Source organism: Phlebotomus argentipes, unplaced genomic scaffold (assembly GCF_947086385.1).
Source record: "Phlebotomus argentipes unplaced genomic scaffold, Phlebotomus argentipes genome assembly scaffold_4, whole genome shotgun sequence".
Lineage (NCBI taxonomy): Eukaryota > Metazoa > Arthropoda > Insecta > Diptera > Psychodidae > Phlebotomus > Phlebotomus argentipes.
This window is the reverse complement of record NW_026776174.1, coordinates 12958023-12985748: the sequence shown is the minus strand read 5'-3', so window position 1 is coordinate 12985748 and position 27726 is coordinate 12958023. Positions and strand designations below refer to the sequence as shown.

At 40.7% G+C, this 27726-nt stretch overlaps 1 protein-coding gene across 2 annotated transcripts; it reads right to left on the bottom strand.

Annotated features, from left to right (window-relative positions):
- Nucleotides 1–387: 387 nt before the first annotated feature.
- On the bottom strand, nt 388–27726 carry LOC132257372 (serine/threonine-protein kinase 32A). Of its 2 annotated transcripts, XR_009468249.1 has the most exons (10): nt 27214–27726; nt 13846–13901; nt 9981–10146; nt 9500–9570; nt 6394–6482; nt 5207–5244; nt 3920–4045; nt 3434–3615; nt 2440–3137; nt 388–2265 (listed from the first exon to the last, which is right to left on the bottom strand). XR_009468249.1 is itself a non-coding variant. In XM_059754239.1 (9 exons), exons 1-9 carry the CDS (start codon nt 27266–27268, stop codon nt 2655–2657), a joined length of 1266 nt encoding a protein of 421 aa, XP_059610222.1. In that variant the 5' UTR covers nt 27269–27726; the 3' UTR covers nt 388–2654. The 2 variants fall into 2 exon arrangements, 1 of the variants encoding a protein (XP_059610222.1); XM_059754239.1 differs by having other exon boundaries at nt 388–3137.

The window sequence follows — 27726 nt, the reverse complement described above, 5'->3', positions numbered from 1 at the left end:
AAATTATCGACTGAAAATTCTATCTTTCCTATGTATCTTTCACCCATGCAAATATAAGTATATTGAAAGCTGCGAAGGAATTGCTAAATGGAATTTTGTGTGCACAGCAATTTTACTTCTCTTGAGGGACAAATTGAGTTGTGCAAGGTATTTCCGGGGAGGTTTTTCGGCGTGGTGCGAGCAGGAAATTACCTGGAATATCCCACCTTTTTCCTCTCTGTGGCCAAAGTCGATTTATGTGGAATTTTTATTGGGCATTTGAGTGACTTTTCGGGGGGGTGAATTGAGCTTAAAAGCTCTCTCGCTTTCTCTCCCTCCCTTTCTATCATCATAATTTTTCGTGTGCCATTAAGGGTAGGTATATTAAAAGACAACAAATCACCTCAGAGCTCTTTATATATTTTCTCAAGATCTCTCTTACAACTATAAATATTGAGTGACTTTTATATAATATTAGTTTTTTTGAACTAGCAATTGTGAAACAAGTGTTTTATCTCCATTACTTGAAATGCAGTTTTGGTCCTATTTAATGACTTGTCTTTCTCATCCACATATACATCTTTTTTTCTGAAAGTGTCAAGGATAATCGCTTTTTGTCTCATCCAAGTGAGAAAATGGCAAATATTTATCTCTATATTTCCTGCTATATTTTATGACTAATTTTATGTGCGACTTTAACTGTCTCCTTCGGCATTTATCGCTTCACTGCCTTCGCTACACTAAAGGTGATCTCTATAAAAGTTGACTTTATTGAGAATGTAATTAAGTTTAATTAATCTTGTGTATCATGATGATTCCTCTAAAATGAAGTCATATATCTTTTGTTCTCTATATCACAGTCCCGTGCAACTAAATCGAAAGGGGGTGGAGTAGAAAGGGATGCCAATTAGGAGAGAGATTGTGCAGAGTGGTGAGGGAAGAATTAATTTTGGGAGTTAACAGAATTTCCCTCATGATTTTTTCAACCGCACATTTCTTATCAGCATCAGATAATTTATTCAACATATTTCACAGAGGAAAATTAAAATGTATTTTTTTCCGCGTTCTCTTATTCTCTCATTGCGATCTACGGTGGAAAAAAAACACTTCCGCACTCACAGAATGTCCACCCTTTTCCACCCTCGCGTCCAGAAACCGCGCTTCGAGCAATAGCAGGTCAATCTTCTAAGTACTGTTGCCTTGAAAAAAGAATTAAGAGGATTTTTGAGGGTGGTTTGTGTGGGGGTGGGAATTTGAATTTCTATCTTCTCTAAATTAAATTTAGAATTCCCTTTGTGTCTCGTCACGTGCTATCATCTTGTCTAATTCGAATAAAATGGATAAAGGGAAGAATATCTTAAGCTTTGATTACACGTCATCGTCGTCAGGACAAAATTATACCTTTCTCTCCTCCATTTCCTCCAAATGGCACACACACACACACACAATTCCCCTGGGTCTTCTCTGGTGGATTCAAGGTGCGGCTGGCATCGGAAAAGGAAGAAGTCGGATGATGATGATACTCTGATTATTCGCCAGAAATCACGAATAAATTACTCGTGTTGATGCCATAGACGCCGAAATGTATAGGAAAATGCTACACAATGAAGGGAGAGAATCTCTGTAGCCCATCTTTATCCCCTTGCGAGTATGCATACATCTTCTGTCATTATATCGAATCTCTCAGGAGGATCATCTTCCCTCTGAGTGCTGATATTTAAATCCACCCCCAAATCGAGTATCAATTCGAGGCAAGTGACTTGGAAATCATGCAGAGTCTGAGGATGAGGTCGGCGGTTTAATTTGTATGAACATAAGTATTCATCAAATATTGAAATACTTTCCTTCATCCTTGCCTTTGTTTCTGCCACTTGACGAGGAGAGAGAAAGGAAATAATTTTCCACTTGCGCAATTTCACAGAAAAAGAACGATATTTCAAGGAATTCCTTCTCATAACTCATGTCTCTTCTTTCACTCTTTAGAATTGTGCTTTAAAGCAAGCCTTTGTAGGTTTTGCAACAAGTCTCACGAGCGACTGTTGCACTTTGTCTTGGTGGTTTAAAGCCAGGTATGTGCACAAAGGTATTATAAGAAGGAGCAAATGAAATTCATGACGCCACAGTTTATTTATAACAGATAACTTCCGCGTGAGTTTTGCAGATGGTAAGGAAAATATGAAGCCATCCAATGCCACAAGGCTGTTGAACACAAAATGCTGTTAAATGCGCCTCTTTGCTCTCGTATAAATAAACTTTGTTCAGCGAGATTGTTGTCTACTCAGTAACCTACGACAACCAATTAATTGGAAGACATAGAAACGCATTATTGAGACGGAAGTTCAGAGTCACGTCAAAGTTTTAAATTATCACTAAATCTGGAACAAACAAAGTGCGCTTCTAATCCTTTGACGTCAGTGGAAAATTCAATTTGCCCTTGATAGAGTACTCAAGTCTACATACCTGGGCTTTAAAGTGTTCACTGGCAACCCTCAGTTAGTTCTCATGATTTGATTAGGATGCACGCGAGAAGTTTTGTGAAAATTGACATGATGACGGCGAAGAAGTCTCTTGTTTTTGATATCAAGGTGCCAATGACACCCCAAACTTTCTCAATTTGCGCTCTGCATGTGGCGATGGGAGTCGCAGCAGAGTGGCAGATGGGCGAGGGTCCACTCTCATACGCTCGACTTGGGCGACGGCGTGCGATCAATATAGTCGAGAGGCTCAGCGGCGCCGGAAGTGCTGGGCTCGTTGGTGGCCTCCTCGATGGGCTTCAGGTGCGCCACCTCGGAATTGGCCATCGCCGTCTCCAGCTCCTGTTGCCACGCGTTCTCCTTCAGCTCCATGGCTTTCCGCTTCATCTCCTTGTAGCGATTGTACACGATGAACTCCTTGATGAGCGTGCTCTCCAGGTCGTTCTCCTTCTGAATGGAGCGCTGCTTCGCCAGGCGCTTCTTCTTCTTGTGCAGTGGTTTCGTCTCTACAATCATCTCCTCCAGTTCCAGGCTGGGATCACAGTTCAAATGGTCTTTGGGTGGCTTGAAGGGCGGGATTGTCTTCTTCTGCTGGATCGCCTCGAAATCCGTGTGTCGGAAGATTTGTGTCCTCTTCAGCTCACGCAGCGAGCTTATCCGGCCACCTGGGTCAGGCTCCAGCAGCTGCATTCCCAGTGAAAAGGAGAAAGGTGAAAGGAATGCTCTGGGGATTTATTCATTTAAGAGATTCTCCCTTCTTTCCCTCAGTCTTCGCATCATCATACAAAAGCCATAAATTTCCACCAACGCGTGTAGCTTTGGCGCTTTTTTGCATCTCTCTTGTACTTTGGGAGTAACAATAAAGCACCCAAACAATTTGCGTGGGTTTTGCGCGCTGAAAAATGACTCTTGGACCAGGACATGAGAAGGGATTCTCTCTCCGTGACTTTCTCTATTCAACGTGAAGATATTTTCTTTACCCTGTTGATCAGATCTGTGAAGTTCTCACTCCAGTAGCGTGGATAATGCAGGGGCGTAATTAATAAATTCTTTACGTCATCCAGCGGTGTGTTGGAGTGAACAACGAACGGTCTGGCGCCGGCTCGCATCTCAAAAGCCACAATTCCCAGCGACCACCAGTCCACTGGGTAAGTGTAACCAGCTGAAATTGCAAATAAGGAGCAATTAAAGACGCTCTTTATTTTCTTTCTCCTGTCCACGGACAAAAGGGGCGAGAAAGGCGTTGGTTTTAATTTGTCGGATTACTCTTTTCCACCTGCGCTCTCGGTGAATGTTGCCATTTTCACATATAAATCTTCGCACTCCCAAGTGGAGTGCCTCAAGACACGTTAATTTTGTATAAAGATTGTGGCATTTGCTTTAATAATTCACGTGAAGCCGCCGAATAAGTGTAAAAATAGCAGCACGGGCGACTTTAATAACTAATACTGCGGATGATTCCTTACCAATTTCTTCGAGGGCACACATGAAAACCTCCGGCGCCATGTAGGGCTTTGTTCCTGACATACTGCACGCCAATCCATCAGGAAGCAATCGAGTTGCTATATTAAAATCTGTTATATGTGCGTGACCTGAATTGTTGTGGGTGGATTTCAGCGCGGCGATGGAGAGGAAAAAAAAGAATGATCCATAAAATACCACATTTTACAAGTTAAAGTCACCTAATAGCAATCGTATAAGCCAAACATCTCGCCCTCACTCTCGCTGGTGAAAAATCATTTTCCATGACGCTTCTTTTCTGCCGTATTTTGACGAAGAAATAAAAATAATACCGTCTAGAGAGAGAGTGTAGAAAATGAAAAGCGGATCAATAAAAGTCGATCAAGAGAAAAATATTCCTTTAGACATTTTCTCGATATTCACATTTGTATTTGACATGTTTCACTTCTCATCCTCCACTTTTGGTGGTGTCTCTCGTCCTATTTTTCTTGCTATTTGGGGTGTGAGGACAGAGAAACGGCTGAAGCCTCCCTGAAGGGAAAACAAAACACATGCGACAGCTCTGATGGTTGGAAAGAAGTCAAGAAGAACGTCATGTAACGACAAAACTTCCTCAGACCAACAGAGTTGAATGGTAATTAAGAGGAAAAATTTGATAAATTCGATATTTTTCTTAAAACTACTTGAAATTCTGTGTAATTTTTAGTATGAAGAGCAGAAATTACATGGAAAAATTTTACTGTTTCAACGTAATTCGAGAGATACTCAAAATACTAGTCGAATTGCGTAATTATTTTAGTGAGAATTTAGAAGAGAATTCAATTCTTCGTTCAGAAATCCTTCACTCACTAATCTACACTCTTGGCTGCTCTGGAAAGGAGAGGAAGACATCCACACCATCATTTGGCGGCTTGAGATGTTTAGCATACATCATGTGGTGGGATGTTTAACATTTGCTCACTCTCCTGGCGACAAAGGGACACCCAATAAGCAGCCAGCGTGGAAAAGGTGAGGGAAAGTTTTCACATGGAAAATTAAGAAGTTCACTAAATGTTTTGGGAGATGGAAAAGCCAAAACTCAAGAGTGTGACTAACGACTTTAGCTATATTCTTTTCTTCCCTCACCATTGCGAGAGACTTTTCATTTCCTTAGCGCGCCTCTTGCGGCTTTTCCTCTTCTCGTTTTTCACTGTACTATAAAAAATTTTGTGGTCTCATCTTCAGCAGCGAGAGTGAGGGATGGAAAGTGATGAGATAAAAAATCAACAACTCTATTTTGATGGCAGCATTACCTTCTTCATCCAGGAGAATATTGTCCGGCTTAATATCCCTGTAAATATTTCAATATTGCATTACATGACGGAGTCATATAAGGGTCTCTCTTGTGGGACACTGGAGGGATGTTTGGTGCTCGTGGACTTGCTTTTGCCGCCTCAAATAAAGTGGTATTCAGGGGAGTTGGGCGTGTATATAAAAGAGGTGTACATGATTTTTTTACAGCATTCCATCAAGGGGTAAATAAATGCGTCGTGCACAGTTCGCACAAGTGTCGATTTGCTGATTAGGCCGCGGATTATTTCCTACTAATCAGCGTCAATATATACTAAAGTCTGCTTTATTGGAATTTTCATCTTCATTTAATGGTAGAATTGTGGAAGAACAATTTAAAAGTTTGCTGTTTAAAGTCAAACTTTACTTAAACGATACTGAATAAGTCAACAGCGTCAAAATCAATTGTAGTTCAAGTCGTAGTTAAACAATTGAAAACTTCATTGTTCCTGAAAACGTCGATATTCTAAAAAGTATCTTCATTTCTCCCATAACTTAGTAAGTAAATAAATGCAAATATTATTATTTCAAATATATGCAGTCGAAAATATTATGATATTTTGTTAAAATTAAAACTATATGTATAATTAAAGAATAGATGAAATCTAATTAACCTCTAAAAGTATTTTCACGTCATTTTTCACATTATTTTCACTTCCTTCTATTATTTTGAAATATGACTGATGTTATAATGAGAAATGCCTTCCGACTGCAGAGTCTTGGACTTGGTCTAACTCTGATTAAGTTCAAATTGCTAAATCTAATATAGCCTTAAGAAATTTGAAAATTTCTTGCGCTTATATTCAGTGAGAGAAGCGCTTATTTACCCCTTGACATTCGCCCAGCATTCGGTGCTAAAGAGTGGAGTAAAATACTCTCTTGGTGTGTGGTTTCATTGAACAAAAAGTGGGTGGCGAAATCGGAAGGGAGGGAGTTTGAAAAACACAATGGTGAATGCTTGGAGAAGTGCGGTGGATGGTGGAGAAAAAATGCCTATTTCCTTTTTAATATACAAACAGACACACATAAAACGACAGAGAGATGTAATCTAAACATATTCCAGCGTTTTATGTACACGCCGAGGGGGTCGTTGGGGCTGCTCTGGCGCAGATAGGGGTGAATTGTTGAGAGACACGCGAGAGATACTCACCTGTGAAGAACGCGCTGCGATTGTAGGTAGTCGAGAGCTGAGCCCAGTTCGCACACAAGTAAGGCAATACTTCTTTCGGAGAACTCCACCTGTTCCCAGAGAGATATAAATTTTAATTATACCATTCCTCTGGCGAAAGACGGCGAGAGTCTATTGTGAGTATTGACATTGACCTGAACTTTCAACTTGGCGCTCCATGGAAACGGCTAACAATTGCAATTATCCTTCCGACCTCGCAATTTGATATGCTATCGCGAGGACTTGAGTCAATCCAGCCCTTTTTCCCACCCTCGCGATATTAGTCAATGAGGCGATAAATTGAGAGGAAGAAGTTTTATTCTCCATCTTCCGCAGCTCAGAAATCACTCCCACTCTCAATATAATTGAGAAATTATGCAGAAAATTGAACGGTTATTTTTAATGAGCAACTCATTCCGATAATTTGTTCTGAAAGTGCAGATTCGGCGCAAATTTCCAGCTTTTCACTCTCAATAAACCATATCAAAAAGCTGCAAATCGAGCTCCAAATAGTTTATCGACTTTCCCGTCTAGCATTTTAACATGATCTTAATTGCATAATTTTATGAATTTTCCATCAGTGTGACAGAATTCCTGAAAATTTCCATTAGTTTTATGATCATATAAAATGAATTTCCCCTGAGCTTCAATCCCAGAACTTTTGAAATTAGTTCAACACTCAGTTTATTCCTCAATATTGCAATTATTGCCACAATTTCACCCTCAAGCACCGACTAATTTTATACACTTTATTGCTCTTTTTACGCCGCGTGTGGCGTGAGAAATTAATTCTGAGCTTAACTCTTTCGCGTTGAAATGCATAATGTATTTCACGGAGTAAAATTACAGAGGAGGATTAAAACCTCTGCACATGAATTGGCGCGAGTGTTTTCAGTTCAAAATCATTCATTGTTTGTGTAAAAATTAATTTTTTGCAATCACAATTTCACCGCTGACACTTGACAGGATCAATAAAAAATGACAAAACGCTGCATTCAAGCCACATTTTGGGAGCGTCATGCCACAAAACACCCTTAAAACGGGTGCAAATTTATTTTTATGTACACATAATTAAGGCAGAGAAGGCTTATTTGTGAAAAACCGTCAACTTAATTACACACTCTTCGTATCAACACTTTTTTTTCGCTTTTTCCCGCGCTGTGTGCGCTAATTAGCTCTCAAATTTGATTGCAATGCTGGGCGATTCCGCTATGGGATTGTAATTGCGGTGTGGAAAACGACAAAAAGTAAATTGAAATTCACGCTGGAATTGCCAAATTCTTTCCGCATTAAAAAATATTTATTTTTTCAAATTAGATTTTGAATGTGATTTTTGGCAGGAATTCCATCCCTTTTTGTTGAATGTTATACTCGATGCCGATGAAGGAGGTTTTTTGGCACGGGGTTGGGGAAATCCGGCGCGTGATTCTGAGCTCTGCAGGGGTTGAACATGCGGATGAACCATAAATGCCATCGCATATGAGCTTTCTCGCAAAATAGAATTGCCTGGAGGTATTTTCGCGATTCTCTATCTCCCTTTTTGCTTGCCTGTATTTATTCACTCGGCGGTTTTTCGACTATTCAGCATTTTCATTTATCAATTCTCCGAAAGCTTCGGGGGAAAAAGTGAGGTAAAGTGTCCTAAATTAAATGTGAACATTTTCTTATGTCTCCCTTGGGATGTGCGGGGATTATGGCGGGGGTGGAGGAGTAAATGACCCTGTTTAATGGCGCTTTTATGAGTGAAAGCTCTCAAAAATTTATATCAATCACTCGGAAAGCTCTGCGAATGATATGGGACCATCAAGGGGGCGGGAAAAATTTTCCCTCCATTATTGTGCTACCACCCTGTCATGATGTGGCAAGAATGGCATTCACACGATAAGTGTGAGGCTGAATATGGGGTTAGTAGTGCTAAACTCTCCGCAATCCAAATATTCTATCTGTGCAGAGAATCTTTGGGGTGTTATGGAAAAAAATTACCGAGAATTCTAAAGCCCTCTTGGAAGCATCCCCCCATGAAGCCCCTAATTTGCCTTCCATCCGCAACACTACCGAAATGTGCTCACGTTATTCATGACCCGAGCATGAGCGCTCGACGATGGATGGGTTGAATGTGTGAAGACATGGCAAAGATTGGAGCACGCACGACGATGAGAATTTTAAGGGTTTATCTCATCAGCAAACTCCAAGAGCGGAAGGAGAATATTATGGAATCCAATAAAAGTTGTGTGCTCGCCAATAAATGGTGTGACATTTAGAAAAATGAAAGCAATTTCCGTGCCCGGTTTATCGTTCATTTGGGCGGAAGAGCTGAAAGATTCTCTCTTTCTCCTCCCAAGAACTGGATTAACTCGTGTCTTTCGCCACCCAGTGAGCTTTCGGCGAAAACTTGTCGAGGGAAAAACAGTGACATAAAGCTCGATGATGGCGAAATTTCACGGTACTTTAGCTGGCAAAACGTGAAAGTCAGTTTTAATTTGTCAAAAGTTCCACATTTTACGTGTATCCTTCCCACGCCCATCACGCCGTGTAACCAGACAATAAAACCTCAAGATGAATGTCGCAATAAAATCCCATCCCGGAGGACAATAAAATCCCCGCCGCAGAGCAATTTTGACGTACATTTCCGAGACAGACGCAGAATGTGCCACTTTTTTCAGGGGCAAATCAATTAATTTTTGAGTGTTGGCTGTAAATTTCAACCCCAAAATGCTTAAAGAGTTCTGCTTCTTGGCGGAAGATTTACGGTCATTACATTAATTGGGTTAATCTCGTTTTTAATCTGAATTAAAGTGCAAGTTTAACTTGTTTATCTTCTTTTGAATAGCTTTCTGGTTTCAATCTAATGTTGTTTGTTGCACTTTAAGCTCATTTAAGCTGAATTATGATGTGCATGTTCCTCTAAATTTATGAAAACAACTGTCAGAACCCGCAAAGCGTTCCTTCGCTGTGAAGTTTAACAACACCGCGTGTGTAAATACCATCATTGAGCGTACGAATGCGGTGTCATTTACCATCAAAGCTCCCCGATGTGCACCGCACGAATTGACGTACGAGTGTTGATTTTATTCAAATGGTAACTCACCTGCTGTTGGAGATGGTATCGAAGATCACCGCCTGCCAGCAAGTCGCACACCATGAAGAGATCCTCTTCGTCTGGCGAATGGGAGAAAAGGGGAGAGAAGAAGCGGGATAAATCTCACTGTGCTGGAAAGGAAAACCCATCCCACTAAGCCATCGTGTGCATTTCCCACGAAGTGAAGTTTATGAGTTTCTCCGGTGACAGTGGGACAGAGATAAGAGTGTTTCTGGGGTTGAATTCTCCATACTCCCGCGAACGTCGTAAAAACCACCCCCGCGGCGTGGGATAAGCCGCACAACCCTTTGTGGATGTACTCCGAGCCATCGGCGCTCGCTGTGTCATGCATCCCAAATAGGGGAACTCCATCAACGACTCTCTATCCTCAGCTTTGCCTTCTTTCGATGGACCCGATCGCGTATGCATCAGTTTGCGACCGCGTGACGAGAATCGGCAATGCATGGAAAATTACCGGGTGAGGAATTACCTTGAAAGGAGAACCACAAATTGACGAGAAAGGGATGCTCCAGCGTCGAGAGCAGCTCCACCTCTTTGAGCACGCCACCCAGAGCGCCCCGACCCGAGCACGCGCCGCGACTCACGTATTTCATGGCAAACAGGCGTCCCGTGTCGCGTTTCTGGACAATGCACACCTGCAAAAGACAGAGCATGGGGTGTAATTTAAAAAAAAAGCCTTGTAATGGACAAGACTGCGGGATGTGGAGAAGTTCAGTGAACATGGAGGAAGCGAGCATTGTGTGTTTACAGAGCATCAAAGGTTATTTAAAGAAAACTTAACTCAAAGAGGAGTAATTAATTCCAGAATGAGTCAGTTTTGTGAAGTAGTTAGTGTTACAATTTGAACTTACTTCTGTGCTTAGGGAAATATCAATACTGTGAAACCAGGATATTAAGTTGAACTATATTATGAAAAGGATTGAAAACGATGTTGGAGAAAACGCTTACAATACAACGATAAACCGGCGCATAAATGTGAAATTCATATTTAGGCTTAAGCCACACACATTTATGTGTGCATAGGTGAAACACTGTTTCTATTCTTTTACATGAAATATTCAATTTAAAACCACAAACGTGGACACAAAATCTCTATTTTGATATACGGGCATTTAAGCAACTTCTAGTTATTCTAGAGCTAAACATAGAGTCATATTCCGCATTTAGACTTAAAAAGCATAACCCGCATAACCCCATTAGCTAACAGATTATACTGCTGAAACTCATAACTTTATGGCTTATGATCTGCTCGTATTTAGTCGAATTTTCTAGGAAAATTGGGTGAATTTCCAGGAATTGTTCTAGATATTCATTATAATGGTAGCAATTTCATTGCAATACACTTTGCATAGCGTGAAAAGGAAAATTAATTGATTGTACGAACCTTTCAAGGCAAAAACCATAAATGTTTGTTCACAAAAAAGCGTCTTCATCAGATTTCCCACCACAAATGAATGGCAAGAGAATGAAATTAGGTTGAAGAGGAAAATGAATGAACTTCCGCTTGGCGTGTGTGTGGGGAGGAAGAACCCACCGAATACTTCGTACATTCAGTCGAGATTGTCGTAATAAATAAATTCCAAATGTATTAAAGGAGTATAAATGGCGGTGGCCCCAGATTAATCAGTGTGAGATTCGCTACATGTTTGCGACTTGAGGAAAATTCTGAGCATCTCGTTTTTTTTCTTTCTCCCACACAGACTTTCCGGAGGATAATTTATAGTTGCGGATCGTGCAAATGCTTGAGCATGTGAAAAGAAGGAGCGATGTCCTTTGGCCCATGGAAATGTGTCATGCAAAATTTCGGGGGAAGGAGTAAAAAATTATGTGAACCTTCGCATCTTAATAGCCGGGCCATTTGTACGCAAAAGATAGTTAATCTCGAGCGCCTCGTTCTCTGCTCGGTGTGTGTGCAAAGATGAGTATTATCCAGGGGATGTTTTTGTCCCATTCGAGCGTGATATTCATGGTGAATACTCTTGGGGATATTAGGCGGGATGGGATTAGCTCCAGCACTCGAGACATCGATACTTGTAGTCCAATTGCCTTGTCTCGGCCCCACAATCACACCATGTTCCATCCCCAAATCTCGTGTCGATGACGATAATGAGACCAACACGAGGAAAGCCCCCACTTCGGCGCACACTTTATTGCTCATTGCTCAAAGGGAGACACCCAGCATTTGCCACCCCCGCGCGGCGAACGTGGCGCCACGGATTGAGCATGAATGCGAGATATTCTTTAAAAATTTCCACTGCGCTGCGGTTTGAGCTTTAATTTCAGCAAAAACTGTTTTCAAATATTTGTTGGCCTTTGTTGGGAGGTGAAAGCTCACCTCTGGGATCCACAAACCGCGACATTGAGGTATCACATAAAACTCACAATCGTTCCGTGTGTAATTCACTTTCGCCATAATGAAGTGTGTCGAGGGAAGTAATTTTAGTTTGAGCGCAATTCGATAGAAATCTCTCCCAGGCCACTCATCAATTGTTGTGCCGCGCGTTTGGCTGACGGGATATTTGTGATTGTAAGTAATGGTGTTCTAGAACTTAATTAACATAGTTTATCTGCACTGTTTTCCGCCGTTTCGCACAAAATACACCCTCGCCAGCGTTTTCCACGATGTTTGCTCAAATGGATGAAGTTGGAATGTTTGAGCAGTTCTTGGGATTTGTAGTGATTTGCTCACTTCTCTCTCTCTCTCCTTCTCTGTCTCACTTTCTCACACTCTCTCTCTCTCTCACCTGCAGAGGAATGTGAGCTAATCAGGCTCGTCGCGATCCGCAGGGAAATCATGAGAAGCGGAGCGATGAGGTATGGTTAAGGACATGATGTCTTTGATGGGATTTGTTTCTTGGTAAAATTTCCCTTTCACTTCCATAATCCGCCCCTTTTCTGGCTCCAAAGACGAAATGCCTGCCAAGATGCGAGCAACAAGTTGTTAATTTTAATTTCATTCCCTCGAAATGGCATCTTTTGGACTGAACTTTGAACACCCTTATCACACCCAGAGAAGTCTGCGAGTTTGGGCGCAAAAATTCAAGAGATACTCTTGCGAAATTATATTTCCATCATACACATAACGTACAATATTAGTCTAATTTGACGATATTGCCGATGCGGAGACCAAAGACTCATCATCTCTCCATCATGGGCCAAAATTAATTTTCTCCAAGGCATGTTCATAAAACCATGATGCCGACAGTCAACTGAATGATATCAACTTGATTTTTATTATTTATTCAGGTCCGCCTTTCTGGGCCCATGGAAGTGCGCTGGGGCAGAAAAACACTGGACGAAGGGTCGTTAATTGAAAAAAAGAAGATTCATTCTGTTTGCCGAAGATTGGATCAACTGTTTTGTCCCATAGACAATTGTTGAGAGGGACAAAAAGTGATGTCAACAATGGTAAATTAAATGTTTTAGCAAACGCGTTTTCCCGCCTCGTGTTGGGAAAGCAGAGGCGACATCACAAAATCTCTCTCTCCAACTTGACATGAAGCACAGAATCTCTCCACATTGTATAATTTTTCGACATAGTGAGTGTTCAATTGGGCTGTTAATTAGGCCTCAATATCAGTGAAAAGTAGAATTCTAATTATAGAGAGTCAGAGAACACATCTATGAGATAAAAATCATGCTCTGTTCGCACCTTGCCTGCGGCGAGAGTTAATATTTGATCTGGGCATTCTGTGAAGTCTTTTCAAGTGTTAAAATGATTTATTCAACCGTATTTAGGGATCTCATTTTAATCTCAACAGCTTCCGCATTCAATTCAATACAATTCCAATTGTGCAGGGAAAAAGTTCTCTAAATTGAATTGAAATAAGAGGATAAAACACACACATATCGCGATTGACTACGCAAATGAGCGATGAATTATTTTCGTGAGTCAACAAAGAATTAATCCTCGCGCCAGATGAAACTTTCAAGATAAACAAAAAATCTTGCCAGAAAGTTTCTCAAGACAGGGAAAAAATGAGGCATTGGCCGGCATAATATTTCACTCAGTCTAATGAAAAAAAATCTCTGAACTGGAAACATTCTCGAGTGTTGATTCAAGAAAATCAAAGCAAATTGAATTGCAACTTGGTAGAAAGTTTTAGATTCTTTGCTATTTCAGCAGAGTATCCAATTAAGCTCTGTGTATCAGGAGAATTTTTTACCAGATAATTCACAAAATCAATAGACGTTCACTCGTGTTTAGCTGTTATTCCCTCTCTCTCTCTCTGAATTATTCATACCATTGTAACTCATGAGAAAGAAGGAATTTTTTTATTGCCTCCCTGTGCGCATTGTGGGCGAGGATACGCAGAAAATTGATTTAAACTCACCTTGCCGAAGCTGCCCTTTCCTATCGCCCTGAGTATCTGGAAGTGATCGAAATTCACTGTAAAGAGAGAGAGAGAAAATACTCGTTTAGGCATTTTCACCGGCACAATATCATTAAATTGCGTGGATGAATATTTTAGGCTCTGAGGAAATGAGAAATGGTGAGAGTCAATTGATTTATGCTCCGCGAGCGATGTTTCAATATTTGGAATGTAATCAATGCTCGGTACGCAATTTGCTTCGGAAAGTGATAGAATGGCTGAAACAGCCATGGATTATCGGGTAAGCTGCAGAATCTCATCAGCCAAATGCAGGTGCGCATTTGAGCTGCAGTTTCAATTGTTTGGCAGATATTATTCGGAATAAGAGACATAATAATCCTACTTCCATTGTACACAAATAATTATTAAATTTTACTGTCCATCGCGCAATATAATTGTCTTGTACATATTTGATAATTCACTTTTTGTCAGTTAAAACTACACACATTTCAATCTCAAAGCCATTGTGTGCTTTTCCATAAATCAAAATCCAGTGCTTTCCATTCAGATAAATGCATGCGAGCATGAAAATTGCTGTGGAAACAATGGTTCGAGCATTCATAAACATTTCATAGTTCGGCAATGCTGGATTTATCACGGCTCAACTCGATACTCAATCTAATATTGTCGTAGCATAATAATGTGAGTACAATCCATTTTCACACATTTCTGAATATTGACCTAATTGGAAACACTGGAAAATTAATTTATCAATGGGAAAATTGGATTTGTTGTGGAGAAATTGAAGTTGCGCTATCATTTATCGAAATTGATAGTTTTCCTGTCAGGAGCACAAATTTCTTGAGCTCAAGTCAACTATTAAATCTTCTTCGGTGGATTTTAAGATTGTGTAACTTTATTTATACTCCAGTCTGCATCTTGGGAATTGCGGCAATTTTGCGAGAAAAATGAGGATGGCGGCTAAATGGTGTCCTAATGCGGATGGAGCGCATTATGTTGACTCACGACCCTGTATCCATGATTTATCTGGCATATCTGTGTGTTGTGATAAAAACCACAGCTCAGCCAGAGATTTTCCGCCCTGTGGAAACACGACAGTCCCCCGCCCCGTGGGAGTTTCCCGCACGATATTGCATGATAGCGGGGAGCCTTAAATTTCAATCAATATTGATTTTCTTCATCCTCTGCAGAAAGTTGCCAATATTGCCGCAGAACAAAGACCTCTGACCACTGACTTCCTTGGGGAGACAAGTGTTCTCTCTCTCCAGCTGAAAAGCCGAGAGATGGGTGCGGACGATAAGGCAATTTCGATAGATCAGATACCATTTCAACCTCTTCCCACAGAGGACAGCATTCTACATCCGAAGCAGCCTCAACTCCGATAGGTATTACCACTTTGGCATCTGTGAAGCATTTTATTCATGTGGGGATGTGTTTTAATATTCCAATGTGGAAGAGAAACTGCTTCTCTGTGACTTCTTCCTTCACATTCTCACCCAATGTCCCATTGAAATTTTGATACAGATGAATTATTGACTGTCGCATCTCCGGATCCGAATGAAATCATCCACATGAAGCGAAACACCAGACATTTTTCAAGCAACTTCTTCCGTCCGACAGATCTCGACATTTCTCATACCCGATGGAATGGAAAAAAGTAGTTCTTCCATGCAGAGATGTGCAAAAACAGCTCATCTCTTCCCTATAAGTTTTCACATGGACCCAGAGCAGAATGTTCGTCGACAAATTTCAAATTGGCAAAGAATGGGAAGAGACGGATGGCAAATGAGCATCTTATCTTATTGCTTTATTAGATTCCCTCCGACCGGCGCTTTTTCCGCTCTTGCACCCAGAGAGATGAAGATGTTTGCTTTTGACAAATACGGAGCGAATCTCCTTGGAAATCTCACATGCCAACGATGCTTCCTGGCACTGATACTTATAGTATCTGGGGAAGTTTGCTCTGTTTCACGGTGCATTGTAGTTGATCGATTAACTCAGGGAAATCAATTTGCAACTGTGCATATTTAATTGACTGATGCACACATGTTGTCTTGTCTTCTCAACTCTTCGCTTTAATATCCTTCAACCCGGAGTGACTGTGTGTAATCAAACATTCACTGTTGACGGTAGAATGTCGCAAATTCTGTTAGACACTAACTTTCCCTCCGGGACTCGAGGTGCTAGACATTTTCCGCAATGGAATTATCACTGAGTGGAATGACAGAATCAAGGGGTGGAGCGCTGAGGAAAGTGTGTGTGATCATCCACTGTTTAGGGTCTCTTTTCACTTCTTGCAGTGGCAGAGAAACACTTGCGAATGATTGCAGAAGTTCTTGCGCGATATTAAAAGAAATCCCTTGGCATTGGATTCCGCAGGAAATTGCTAACAAGCTTATTCTGTGTGTCAGCTTGTCTTCATGTCGAGACGAATGTTCATGCAAAATTCAGACAGCCAGAAGGAGGCCAAGTCCTCTGGGATTGTGCGACTGCTCGCCAGATTGGGCAGCCCCTTGACTGGCGGGAGGTGGAAAGTGGAAAAGTTGCTAATGGAAGTAACACAAGTTGATGACATCCATCGTGAGGACCACAAGACAACGTGATGTATGTGTTGTGTGAACAATGGGCAAGTTTCTTCCTGATGGTCCGCAGGGGCAGATTTTTCACCTCGCGTGAGCGCGGGAAATGAGGCAGGAAAGGGGCCTTTTCCGCCTCATGAGCGCACTTACGATGGTGAATTTAAGCAAACTGCCAACGGCAGTAATCTTAAGTACGAGTGGAGTGTTTCACAATTCCCACCCACACTTCACGAATCCTCAGCATTGATGGCATCTCTCTATATATGAGGAATTCCACAAATTCACTCTGGTCGACCCATTTCCATCGCACCCCAGAGACATCGCATGCACAGGGATTCGCATTGTCACATGCGAGAGAGAGCTGTTCAGCGCGCAAAGTACATCCCTCACTCTGTATCCCTCGGCCGTATCAACAGTGCAAATATACCCAGAATAGCGTCAATTTACACTCTTTTATTCCACATGTATACATACAACTAACCCGAGGCGGCAAAAAATGGGGTTTCTTTGCATATCGTCGGAGCTTTCGAAAGCTCCCCACGTACGAAGGTACACATTACATCGCAGAGTGGGGCGACAGGAAGAGGAATGTTAATAAACAAGAGCGTGTCATGAGAAATAATGTAACCAATACATTTCAATTTTGAGAAATGAAAAGAAAGTGCGTGAGGTATTTTTCTTCATGCCATTTCGCTACACCTTATTTAACACTCTCGTTGCTTCTTTTTTTCCGTGGGTTTCACCCATTTTTTACACAACGCGCCCACCATTCATATTGTGTACGACGGGAGAGAATTTTCGCCCCAGAGATAAATTGCAGCGGAGAAAGAATTTTCCACGCGTCAACTTGGTGGTTAAAATCAATTTTTTGTACGGCCCACAAAATCATGGCGCGAAAAAATGCGAGATACACGATATGAAGTGTCATGTAAAAGTGTCAGTTTTGTCGATTTACATGATATTTGTGAGAAGAGTGGAAAAGTCTCTTTAAGGCTGGCTTCAGAAAAGCATTTTCTTTAATAAATCGTACCACCAAAATTCCCTGATTAATTGCCCTTTGTCGACTTTGTTTGCCAAATATGATTTTCATCCCTAATATAACAGATTTTAGACTCACCCAGCGTATTTCTATGAAGTTTAATAAGCCAAGGAATATTCTGAACTTAGTAGAAATTATTGATTTTGACGTAATTGAGATATTATTACTGCACAAGAGCGGTGGAAAACTGAAATATGGAATTATTATCATTGACTTGAGTAGTGCAATGTTGAGTCTCTGCAAATTGTACATTGTATCTTAGTACAAAGGACAAATTATGTGATCTGGTTTCGCCTTGAAAGCCACATTATGGATGAATTGGCAATTAGGGTGGAAAATATATTAATTGAATTTGCAGAATAGCTGCCGTTCACTTGCAGAGAATTCCATTCAAGCGGGTTGAGATCTGTTTATACATATACACTGGCGGCAGAATTATTAAGGCCATATAAACATTTGTATTTAATTTGATGCAAATTTTTGCTAATAAATTTGATTAAAATGAAGCCAAGTGCTTAAGAATTCATCTCATTTTACCCCCAAAACTTGGAGTGTTAGCAAAAATGCGTCAAACAATTCTCATACAAAATTGTTCGCTATCTTCTCATTTCAGACGCCACTGTATGTAGCCATTATACATATGGCTCTGTGCTGTGTAGTTTAACTATATTCCACACATATTGTTTCATCAACTTGACTATGCTCTTTATTTTCGGCTTAGTTCTTCACTCAATTTCTCGAACAACCCTGATTTTCCGGGTGTGAATTTAGGGGATAATGCGGGTGATTCGTCAGGGTTTCCGAAAGCGCAATCATCCAAAAGTGAGGGAGCTTTGGCAAGGGTGAATTATATACGAGAAAAGCTCAATTTGTGCTATACTTTCATTAGCTGATTTAGCCGCTCCATGAGTCGGATTAGGTCGCCGTGAATTCCAGCGATACAAATGGTGACAAGTTTAAAGCACTCACTCGAGGGCGAGCTTTAACCTGGAGTTGGGGTGCAGCGAAAATCTATTTAGGTCAGTGGTGAGAGTGTAAATTAGTGTTGTTGGTGGAGTTTCTCCAGTGTATGTCGATTACATTGTGAGTCCAACTCATTGAAATGGACAAAAGGGCGAGAAGAGTTCACATAGAATGAGAATCAACATTCACACCACTTAATGTGCAGCAAACTCGTGTGTATTAATTTACTCATTTCACTTCTCATCACCCACTGGATGTATGTAACTTGTATTTCTCCGTGTTTTACTTGTTCATTTGAAATGGACTGAATGGCAAATCGGCTGGGCGCTTTAGTAAATAAAACCCAAACACATTTTGGCCTCGGAAAGCTTTGCATGTTGGTGAAAAGTTGCTCGGCATCTGAATTATCAAAATTGAGTTCAGAGTTGGCTTCTGTGGCGGTTGAATTATTCACGTATATTCATGTAATCTTCAGGACTTTTCAATCTCATCTGCACAACATGCGATTCTGTGCAGATTTCACATTTGAATCGTTCTGAGCGAAAATGATTTTTCGCGATATGTTTACCCCAAGCAAATTGACCCCATTTGCAGAGCAACAATGGAGTGAATAAATCGAAATCACGAGACAAAATTAAGCGTGTTTTTCTCTCTCTCTCGTCCGTTTTGTCCTCTTTGAGATGGTGATGCGCAAGAAGAAGCACAATTTCCTGCTCAATGAATAAGAATTGTTACGTATCGATGGAAGAGAATGACTTATGGATTATTGAGAGGAATCCGTTGCGAGCGTGGGAGTGTTTGATTAATGAACATGGACAGTTTCAACAAACGCTGCCGAAGAGAAGCAATTCTCGCATCCATTCACATTCCTTCTGGGCAAAAAGTGTCTCTCACGTGTCAATTGATGAATTACAACGTTGAATGGAAAATTCATCCCAAGATTTAACCTGGAAATACCATTTTATCCTGGTTCTCAAGACATTCGTACACTCGTGAGAATTCAATAAATTTCTATTTGCTCTCCTTGGCGTCTTGCTCGACTTTCTCCTCTTTTTTTTTCTATCATTCTGATTTCCCACGCATTCTTCGCCTCTCTGGAGAGCTGTTGTGTGTCGTTACATAACGAGGACATTGTTATGGGTGAGACGCCTCGAGATCAGCACGAAGGAAGAATTCCTTGTGCTTTAAAATGTCTCCTCAATTTGACGGAATACCTCGAGATGCGCGGATCAACAGCGGCGGAGAAATTCTATAAAAGGATTCTATAGTGAAATGCAGGAAATCTCTTGTATGGCAAAATGGAAATGAAAAGATAAGTTTACCAAGAATTATGTCACGCTCGTAGAGGTTCTTCTCAACAATTTTGCTGATGGTGAATTCGGTTTGAATGTGTGAATGAAGGCGAGCAAAGGAGTTGTAGGGGAAAAAAGGAGCATTTCCTTGAGGAGAAATTTGAAGGAGAGCTCCTTAAAGCTTCATGTCATGAACGTTTGCAAATGAATTGGATTCTGTCATAGGGAGAAATTCTAAATTCAATTTAAACTCGTCAATCCATTAAAATAAAACCAAGTTGTGAGTGTAATGTTGGAAAATCCACAAGCTCTTCTCAAGTGCCAACTAATGCGATTCAACTACCACCCTTTGCCAACAAAGCAACTTTAAAGTGGGTGCGAGAAAGAATTCCACCGAAAAGACGCTCAACGTGTTTGATTATTTCAAGTGAAACGATAACTTTGGGGAGACTTTCTTCCTTCTCGACAGAGAAAGCGCTGACGAGCTTTATTCTCACTCAATCCCATTCAAGGTAGATAAACCAAGAGACTGTGGAGGATCCTAAAGCGGAGAAAAATCACAACAACTCGTTATTTGGTTTTCGTTTGCCCCTTCTTTCACTCCACAATAAACCACCCTCCTGCTGAGGGATTCTTCGGATGACGGGCTTCTTCTCTTCGATAGAGGGTAAATTTGTAATATTGGCCCTCTTTTCGTGGGCTGAATTCACCGAAGACAATGGCAAGATACACTTCTTGCAAACAATAAGGGAAGTATTGACGGTTTGTGCTCAGAAAAGGGATTTAATTCCTTAGTTCCACCGACAGAAACGTTCCCTCAGCGAAAGTCAATGTGGGTGGTATTTTGGCAAAAGCTCAACCAGCATGAGAATTTAACCTTTTCGCTCTCACTGTCTTCTTTCATTCACCATTCGAAAATACCTCTCACACTTTAATGAGGATTAATAACAGATTTCTGCGGAATTTTTCGCGGGGTGGCAAACATCCGCCCTCTCCGGGCGATGAAGGGTGAGAGAGACAAAAGGCTTTCGCGTGTTGTAAAATTAATGATGGTCTCCGAACCCCCACAGACAGACAGTTATGCGCCACAATAAAAGTCACAATAAAAAGGGGGTGATAATAAAATTTTATGCCATCCTCCCTTTAAGCAAATGACCGTTCTTTGCACGAAATTATACAACCGTTCGGTGATGTGGATTCACCCACAATCTCCTCATATAAATTCTCATTAAAACTAACACACGCATGCATAATATGGGGAAGAGCTCGTGAGCTTTTGAATATAAAATGCTACATATGAAGAAGGTTGAGTGAATTTCGTTAAAATCTCTCTCCCTTCACCTTTTCCGAAAAAGGGACCCATCGAGAGGAATTTCTCCTCTTTACCGTTGATAGACGGCAGGAAAACAGCATCCTTTCGCTCTTTATGTCACAACTAAAACATAAACAGTTGGAACAAACCACCTACACGGCATTCACATTTTCCCTCGCCTGCATGATCCCATCACACGAGCTTCTTCAGGTGGAAAAAAAGACAGAAGTGAAAGCTCAAAGTGTCATGCTAAATTGATAAGTGCGCGGTGCGGGGAAATAGACAATCAACGAAGAGCTTCAACCCATTGAAGCTTACGATTTCTTTCCCGCACTGTCTATCGATCCCATTCTGCACCTCATCACTCAATGTGTTGCCCCACTTTGTGCTCTAATTCACCCCCAAAGCTCAATTTGCCGCCGACACCCCAAAACTTTGGCGCGCTCATAAATGTTGCGAGCACACAAACACTGTTTATTTGCAGTGAAACACTCAATCAACGCTCTCTGAATATCTACGAGATGCGCCTTCGGAATCAATGAGCAATATTTAGTTACATTTGCCTCGCATCTTCGCCAACGTTCACCCCCAGCCAAATGTTTATCCCACCACAATCCAATCCCATCATCGGATTTTCCACAGTCGACGGAATATTCATTAATCAACTCCGGCTGATTGGAAGGAGAGTTGCACTTGTTGTGCTTAGAGGAGTTCCCCATCAATAATTCCCGTCATATCCGGGGCTTTTAATTGACACCATCCTCTAATTTTTCACCCTCTTGCTGGCGGACTTTTCCGCCGAATTGGGCTCAATTAAATTTCACCTTTTATTCTTGTCACTCACAAGTGATCCTCATTATTTCGACTCGCCTTCGTCAAACTCTCAACTTTATTTTTAATTGACGGGGAAAAATGAGCTACGCGGCATGTTTCCTGTCGGTATAATTAAGGCAGATTCTCCGGATAAGCGAGATCAACCCTTTCGCTACAATCATACCGAATTCAGTCATTGTGAGCGGCTTGAATTCCATTGAATGGCTCAATTTTTAATCAAGCTGAATTCTAATTTTCCGTGTGACTGAAGAGATATTGGCATATCGTCAGTGAAAATCAATTTGTCTTCGATTCGAAAAGCATACAAGGTGAAAATCCCTCACCGGAGGTATGAAAACCATTGAATGGAATGCACTCACACTGAATTGTAGCCACGGAGGATTTTCCTGGTATACTTTTCATGGACGTGTGCAGAAAAAAGCTCAGATAAATTTCCAATTGTAACATCGAGAGGAAAGCGGAAGTAGGGTAAAAATTTTTCGCAAAAGCTCTCGAAAACTTTCACTGAATATGAATTAGACCACTCATGAGAGCTCCTGCAGTGCGGTGTATGATATTGAAAAGTTTCACCTCTATAGAATATTAATGGGTAATTTTGGAGGGAAAATTGGCGAAAATAGCACACATTTTCGGCACAGCTCACTGGGACTTTCATACGGATAATCCCCATGAGATCACATTATATTTGATCAGGGAGATGGAGTCAGTTTGTCTACTTTCTGATAGGATTATTATTGAATTTATTGTGTCTCTATTTTCACTGAATTTCCACCACAAGAAAGAAAAACTTCAAGGCGATGCGAGAGCCCACAAAAAGGCATTTCACCACATTGGAATTTCTCCTTCTGTCTGGCGAAAATTCGGTTTTTTGCCTCACACTTTGTCTGCGAAATGTTCAAGACTTTCACTCTTGCCGAGATTTATTTAGCTCGAGAGATGCTGTATTTGTGTGGGTGACAAGGAAGAAAAAAAGAAGTTTTCAGGCCCTTTTCTCGCTATTGAGTTTGTTTTCTCTCTCGGCACAAAACTTATCAGGAATGATATTAAAAATTATATTTCTACGATATGTGTGGGCGCTTTGGCAGCAGGAAAGGTTTCCTCGGAATTCCGTGAGGCTGTGAAATAAATCTTTCACAGCAGAAAGAGAAAAGTCTCTTGAAGCATTATTAAGTTTTGTTGGGTGCTTTTAAAAGACTGACACAAACTTTTTTCACCTCCATATAAAAATGGCGTGCTGTGCTGGGAAAGGAATCGCACGCTTTCTTCTCGATATCTATTTGCTTGTCGGGAAAATACAAGGGAAAATGAGGAAGTTTCCTTCATATCATTTCATATGTTCGAGGGAGTTGAAAGGAATTTCTCAGATGCTTTGTTGAAAAATTGCAATTTGATGATCTATAGAAGCTATTGAATGACCTGTAATTCATTCTATGCTTTTTGTATTTTAGTAAATATCATAACATACTGTAGAAAATATTGAAAATATCAATGACAAGCTACTTCTTTTCTCGCTGCTGTAATTTCTCAGTCGCTATTTCGTGGGGAAAAGTCCCTCTTTGGCCACATAATTGGAAAAGACCTTAATTATGACTGGTTTTCAGTTCATCAGTGCTTTTCATTTCCTTTTCAGCTCTGGTTTGGCGGAATGCGGCATCTGAGTTGACATAATTCCAGATAGCAACAGAGAAAGTAGAGTTTATCAATGATTTCCTCAACTCTGGTCACTTCTTCATAGCTGAATTTTCTTGAGACTCCTCTTAAGCTCTCGCGCCTTCTAAGAGCTTTCATTTCCGCGATAGAACGAGAAAACAATTAGCAGATCGAGTGAAATTGATGGGTGATTGGAATATAATTGTGTTGATTGAAATTTTACTCGCGAAATCATTTTCAGGCCACATTCTGCGACCCATCCCAAAAGAAATCCACCTCCGAAGCGCCGAGGAAAACGCGCCTGGCCCTCTTTTTCAGCAATTTTCAGCATTTTGCGGAGCTGGAGAGAAAATTAATTTGGCAACACAATTTCACTGAACGCGAAGAGAGCTGAATTAATGACTCCGATGGCGAGGAAAAAGGCAAGAGATGGGGGATGATTATGGATTATTGCCGTGAAAAGTGGATGGCGAATAAAACAACCTCCCCGAAAAGAGCTCCATTGGCCAGAAATTGGTAACACAATAATGCTATTATTCAATGAATATTGCTTATCCCCGCCCAAGAGCTTTTTCCCTTTTCTGCAGACTTTCTTATTACCCAGAATTTCGTCTCCAATCGCGTGGATTTTCTTCTAGCTGTGATTAATTCGATAGTATATCATTAGTTTTTCCACGTTTGTGGAAAAATAACAGTGGGATGGTTTTCTTGCGCAATCATTATTGAAATTTGCAAGATGGTCTGAAATTGAGCTTTTCCCACGGTTTTGCATTTTTCTCAAATTTCCCTGTCCAAACTTCTCCAGCATATTTTGCAACTAAAAGTATTGCATCACACAGCATACATTATACTTATTCTGCAGAAAACATGAATACTTTTGCATCTCATTATCAGAAGAGAGCTGAAATATGTTAAGCAACTTTATACTGATATTTCACATCGTAAATTAACACTTTCATGACAAAGTTGTCCTGTAAACCACCGTTTCTCACACTCACATATATTTGAATCGCGGATGAAAGCATCAACGGATGAGTTTTCAATCACTGAGAAAATTTTATGGGAAGATTTTGCACGTTGTGGGAATTACTTAACGAGAAAACAGTGGCGAAGGATATTAGGAAAAATTCGGAAATTGAGGAATTTGAGCGAAATTCGCTAAAAGTGTTCTTAATTAGAAGCTTTCCTATCCGAGTTTGTTTTTTCGTCGATACATTCGTCAGAAGTGAATCGCCTGTGGCTTTAATTAGTGTACGATTTTCTCAGTGCTGAAGCATTCGAATGAAAAGCACTGTAGGAGCATCAGAGCGTGTATCTTTCGCATTTCCCACTGGTGTGGCAATTAAAAAGCACTCAAAAAGTATATTTGTGAGATTTTATGGCTGCGAAACAAGTATTTATTGAATTTATGCTGCCACCCTCGAGCGCCGTCGTAAAATATGCACTCAAATGAATATGTAATTAATTGAATTATTAAAGTCAAACCACTCCAGTGTGCGGCTCCGTGTGAGAGTGGGCAAAAATGTGGCGCTTTCCCCAACGACATGTGGCATTTCATTGAACCCCGAAGCGAATGGGGTTTCGAAAGAGCCAAAAGCTCTGTGATGCATAAGGTAACTTATTGTATAAATAAATTATAGGTATTCCAGAGCAGCTCTGCAGAATATTTCGGTCATCAGATCACCAGTAAGCGATGAATATAGCGACTAAAGCTCTTTCAAATATTTTATTTGGCGCTAAGAGTTAGTTATGCAAATACATGGTGAGCTACATCCGTGAGCCGCAATCCAATTTGCGTCTGGAAACAGATTCACGTGCTCTCATTACTTTCAAAGACTTTTTTTGTGTTTGCAGAATTATGCATTCATGCGCAAGCTTCATAAAGCACTATTATATTCGGTTTTTGGGGTGTCTTCTCTGTATGAACATGAAAATTTTCATTTCTATGAAATGTATACTACCTATTTTGGGATCTTTCGTGCGAAATGTGACAAAATCACACTTTCTAGGAAAAATAACGAAAATGTTCTCGTATGAAATTACCATCAGCGAAATTTCTGGAACAAAGAGGGACTGTCAAAACAAAGCAACATGTAACACGAGCATCTGAAAATTCATTTATAACTTTATTGAATTATTTCCATTTAGTTGCAATTTACATCATTTCAACTGAGTTAATTTTCATTAATATATGCCATGTAATGGCGTTTTGTTGTACAGTGTTTCAGGTAGCCTAGATAGGGAAGCGCCTTCGTCCCCTTCCAGAAACAGGAGGAGCTTCTCAATGTTAAAGTATCGTGCTTTTGTGCTGCACAAAGTGTTGCTCACCCATCATTTTGTCACGGAGAAATACACACTTATACATCACGTGAAATTGTCGGGGGATTTTGTGTGTCATTTTCGGCTGTCAGAGAACTCATAAAAGTGAATGTTTCGAGATAGGCGTTCAGAGTGCCGCCAAGAGTGGCTCGTATACAGTTGTTGATTAATAGACTGGCAGCGGCAGGACATAAACGGAAGACAGCACGTGAGTCTTTATGCCCAACAGATAGTTTCGGGTCAGTTACAGAGTGTATTTTTTCCACTCCTGCACCACCGTATGAATTGTCTGTTTAACTATTTATAGAGCGAGGGGGTGACTTAACTCCGCAGAGTGACATACAATTTTGACGAGGGTGTTGGCCAGAGACGAATGGCCTTTTCCCAGAACACCAGCAAAAAATGTCACGACGAAAGGAATACAGATTTTTTTCGCCCCACGAATTTGCATAAATTTTCATCCCTTTATTTTTTCACCCAGTCTATGCAAAAAGAAAAAGGATAAGCCCCGGCAATATGCTTCATTTTGTTCTCTATCGCCAGACGAAGAAGTGTTCTCTTTCACTCATTTTCTAATTGAATTTTTCTTACTTGATTTATTGAATTATATACTTTGCGAAGAGTCTCAACACAAAGTACCAATTTCAATTTACTTTATCTCTTTAGCATTATTTGCTCACGTAATTTCATACATTATTATCTTTCTAAGGGTTCTTTTACGATATAAGTAATCAAATCGCGATATAATTGGAATTATTGGAAAATGCTTTATAGCGTGCGTGTGTTGTTTTGGCACCTAAAATTTAATAATTTCATTTCCTCATATTTCATATTGCTTTTAAGTGATTAGATATGCACAAAGCGCAGTATATAATCTGCATAGTGGTAGGAAATACCACAAATTTAGATTGATTCATAGGCGCTTCAGTGACAATTTTCACTGCAATTTTCGCATAGAAATTGCAAAATTATACATCTGACGCGTGTAATAGAGAATTAGCCGTATTTCAATATATCAATTGTCATATCAAATGACCATCAGTTATCGTAATTTTCCCCGTGAAACATGCTCAAATTTTTATCGGCTTTGTGTGAGCTTCCAGCGGATATTCATAGCGCGAAGCGAGCTTTGAGACGGCAACACGATAGTTGTTATGTGAAGCGGCAATTTCTCTCGAGACTTTCCTCAATGGCACTATCATTGTGATGTATAGCATGACATGGCTATGAAACCTGAGTCAGAAATATAGCTTTAGGAGAGTGCGGGGAAAGTTCCGAGTTGATTTGGAGCCGGGAAAATTGAAAATTCCCAGAAGTTGAAGTATTTTGTGTGAATGTTGTGCAGACTATTTTTGAGATATGCTACTGGATATCACTCACCATCCTCATCTGACAAGAGGCTAGTGTCGCTCCTCGACGACGAATTCACTCCCATTCTGCTCCTCGAAGTGCACCGGCGACTTTTGGCATGCACAGCGGTTCTCACGTGGATTCCATTGGCAGGTGATCGGAATTTAATTAGTCGCGAACGTCGGATAGGAATCAATTTTTGAGGAGAGACTCGAGACAATTAGGATGAGAGAAAATCCAATTTCACGTATCTTTGGCGCCTTTTTGGCGTCACAACACTGCCAAACACACGAGAATTTATGAGATTCTATTTGTCATCAGCCGCGCGAAGCTCATCGACTTTCCGCCACACTGCTCACGAGAATTAGTCAGAGTGGCATCTTCCGCAATTTAATCATTCGTCTCGGCACGTGAAGTCATTCCGTGTCAATTAATTCCCCAGGTGGAATTTGTCAGGTGAGAGCAGAATGTCGTATCACATTTAACCCGTCAGCCGGAAGAGTGGAACCGCCGGCAAACAGCGTGCTTCTGCCGCGAGACTCT

Bases quoted from the DNA above. Each gene is read 5' to 3' on its own strand.
- LOC132257372 (XM_059754239.1), bottom strand. From the start codon at position 27,268: ATGGGAGTGAATTCGTCGTCGAGGAGCGACACTAGCCTCTTGTCAGAT. The intron at 13,902-27,213 runs GTGAGTGATATC...CTCTCTTTACAG, and splicing joins CCTCTTGTCAGATGAGGATG to TGAATTTCGATCACTTCCAG. The intron at 6,483-9,499 runs GTGAGTTACCAT...CTCTGGGAACAG, and splicing joins GATACCATCTCCAACAGCAG to GTGGAGTTCTCCGAAAGAAG.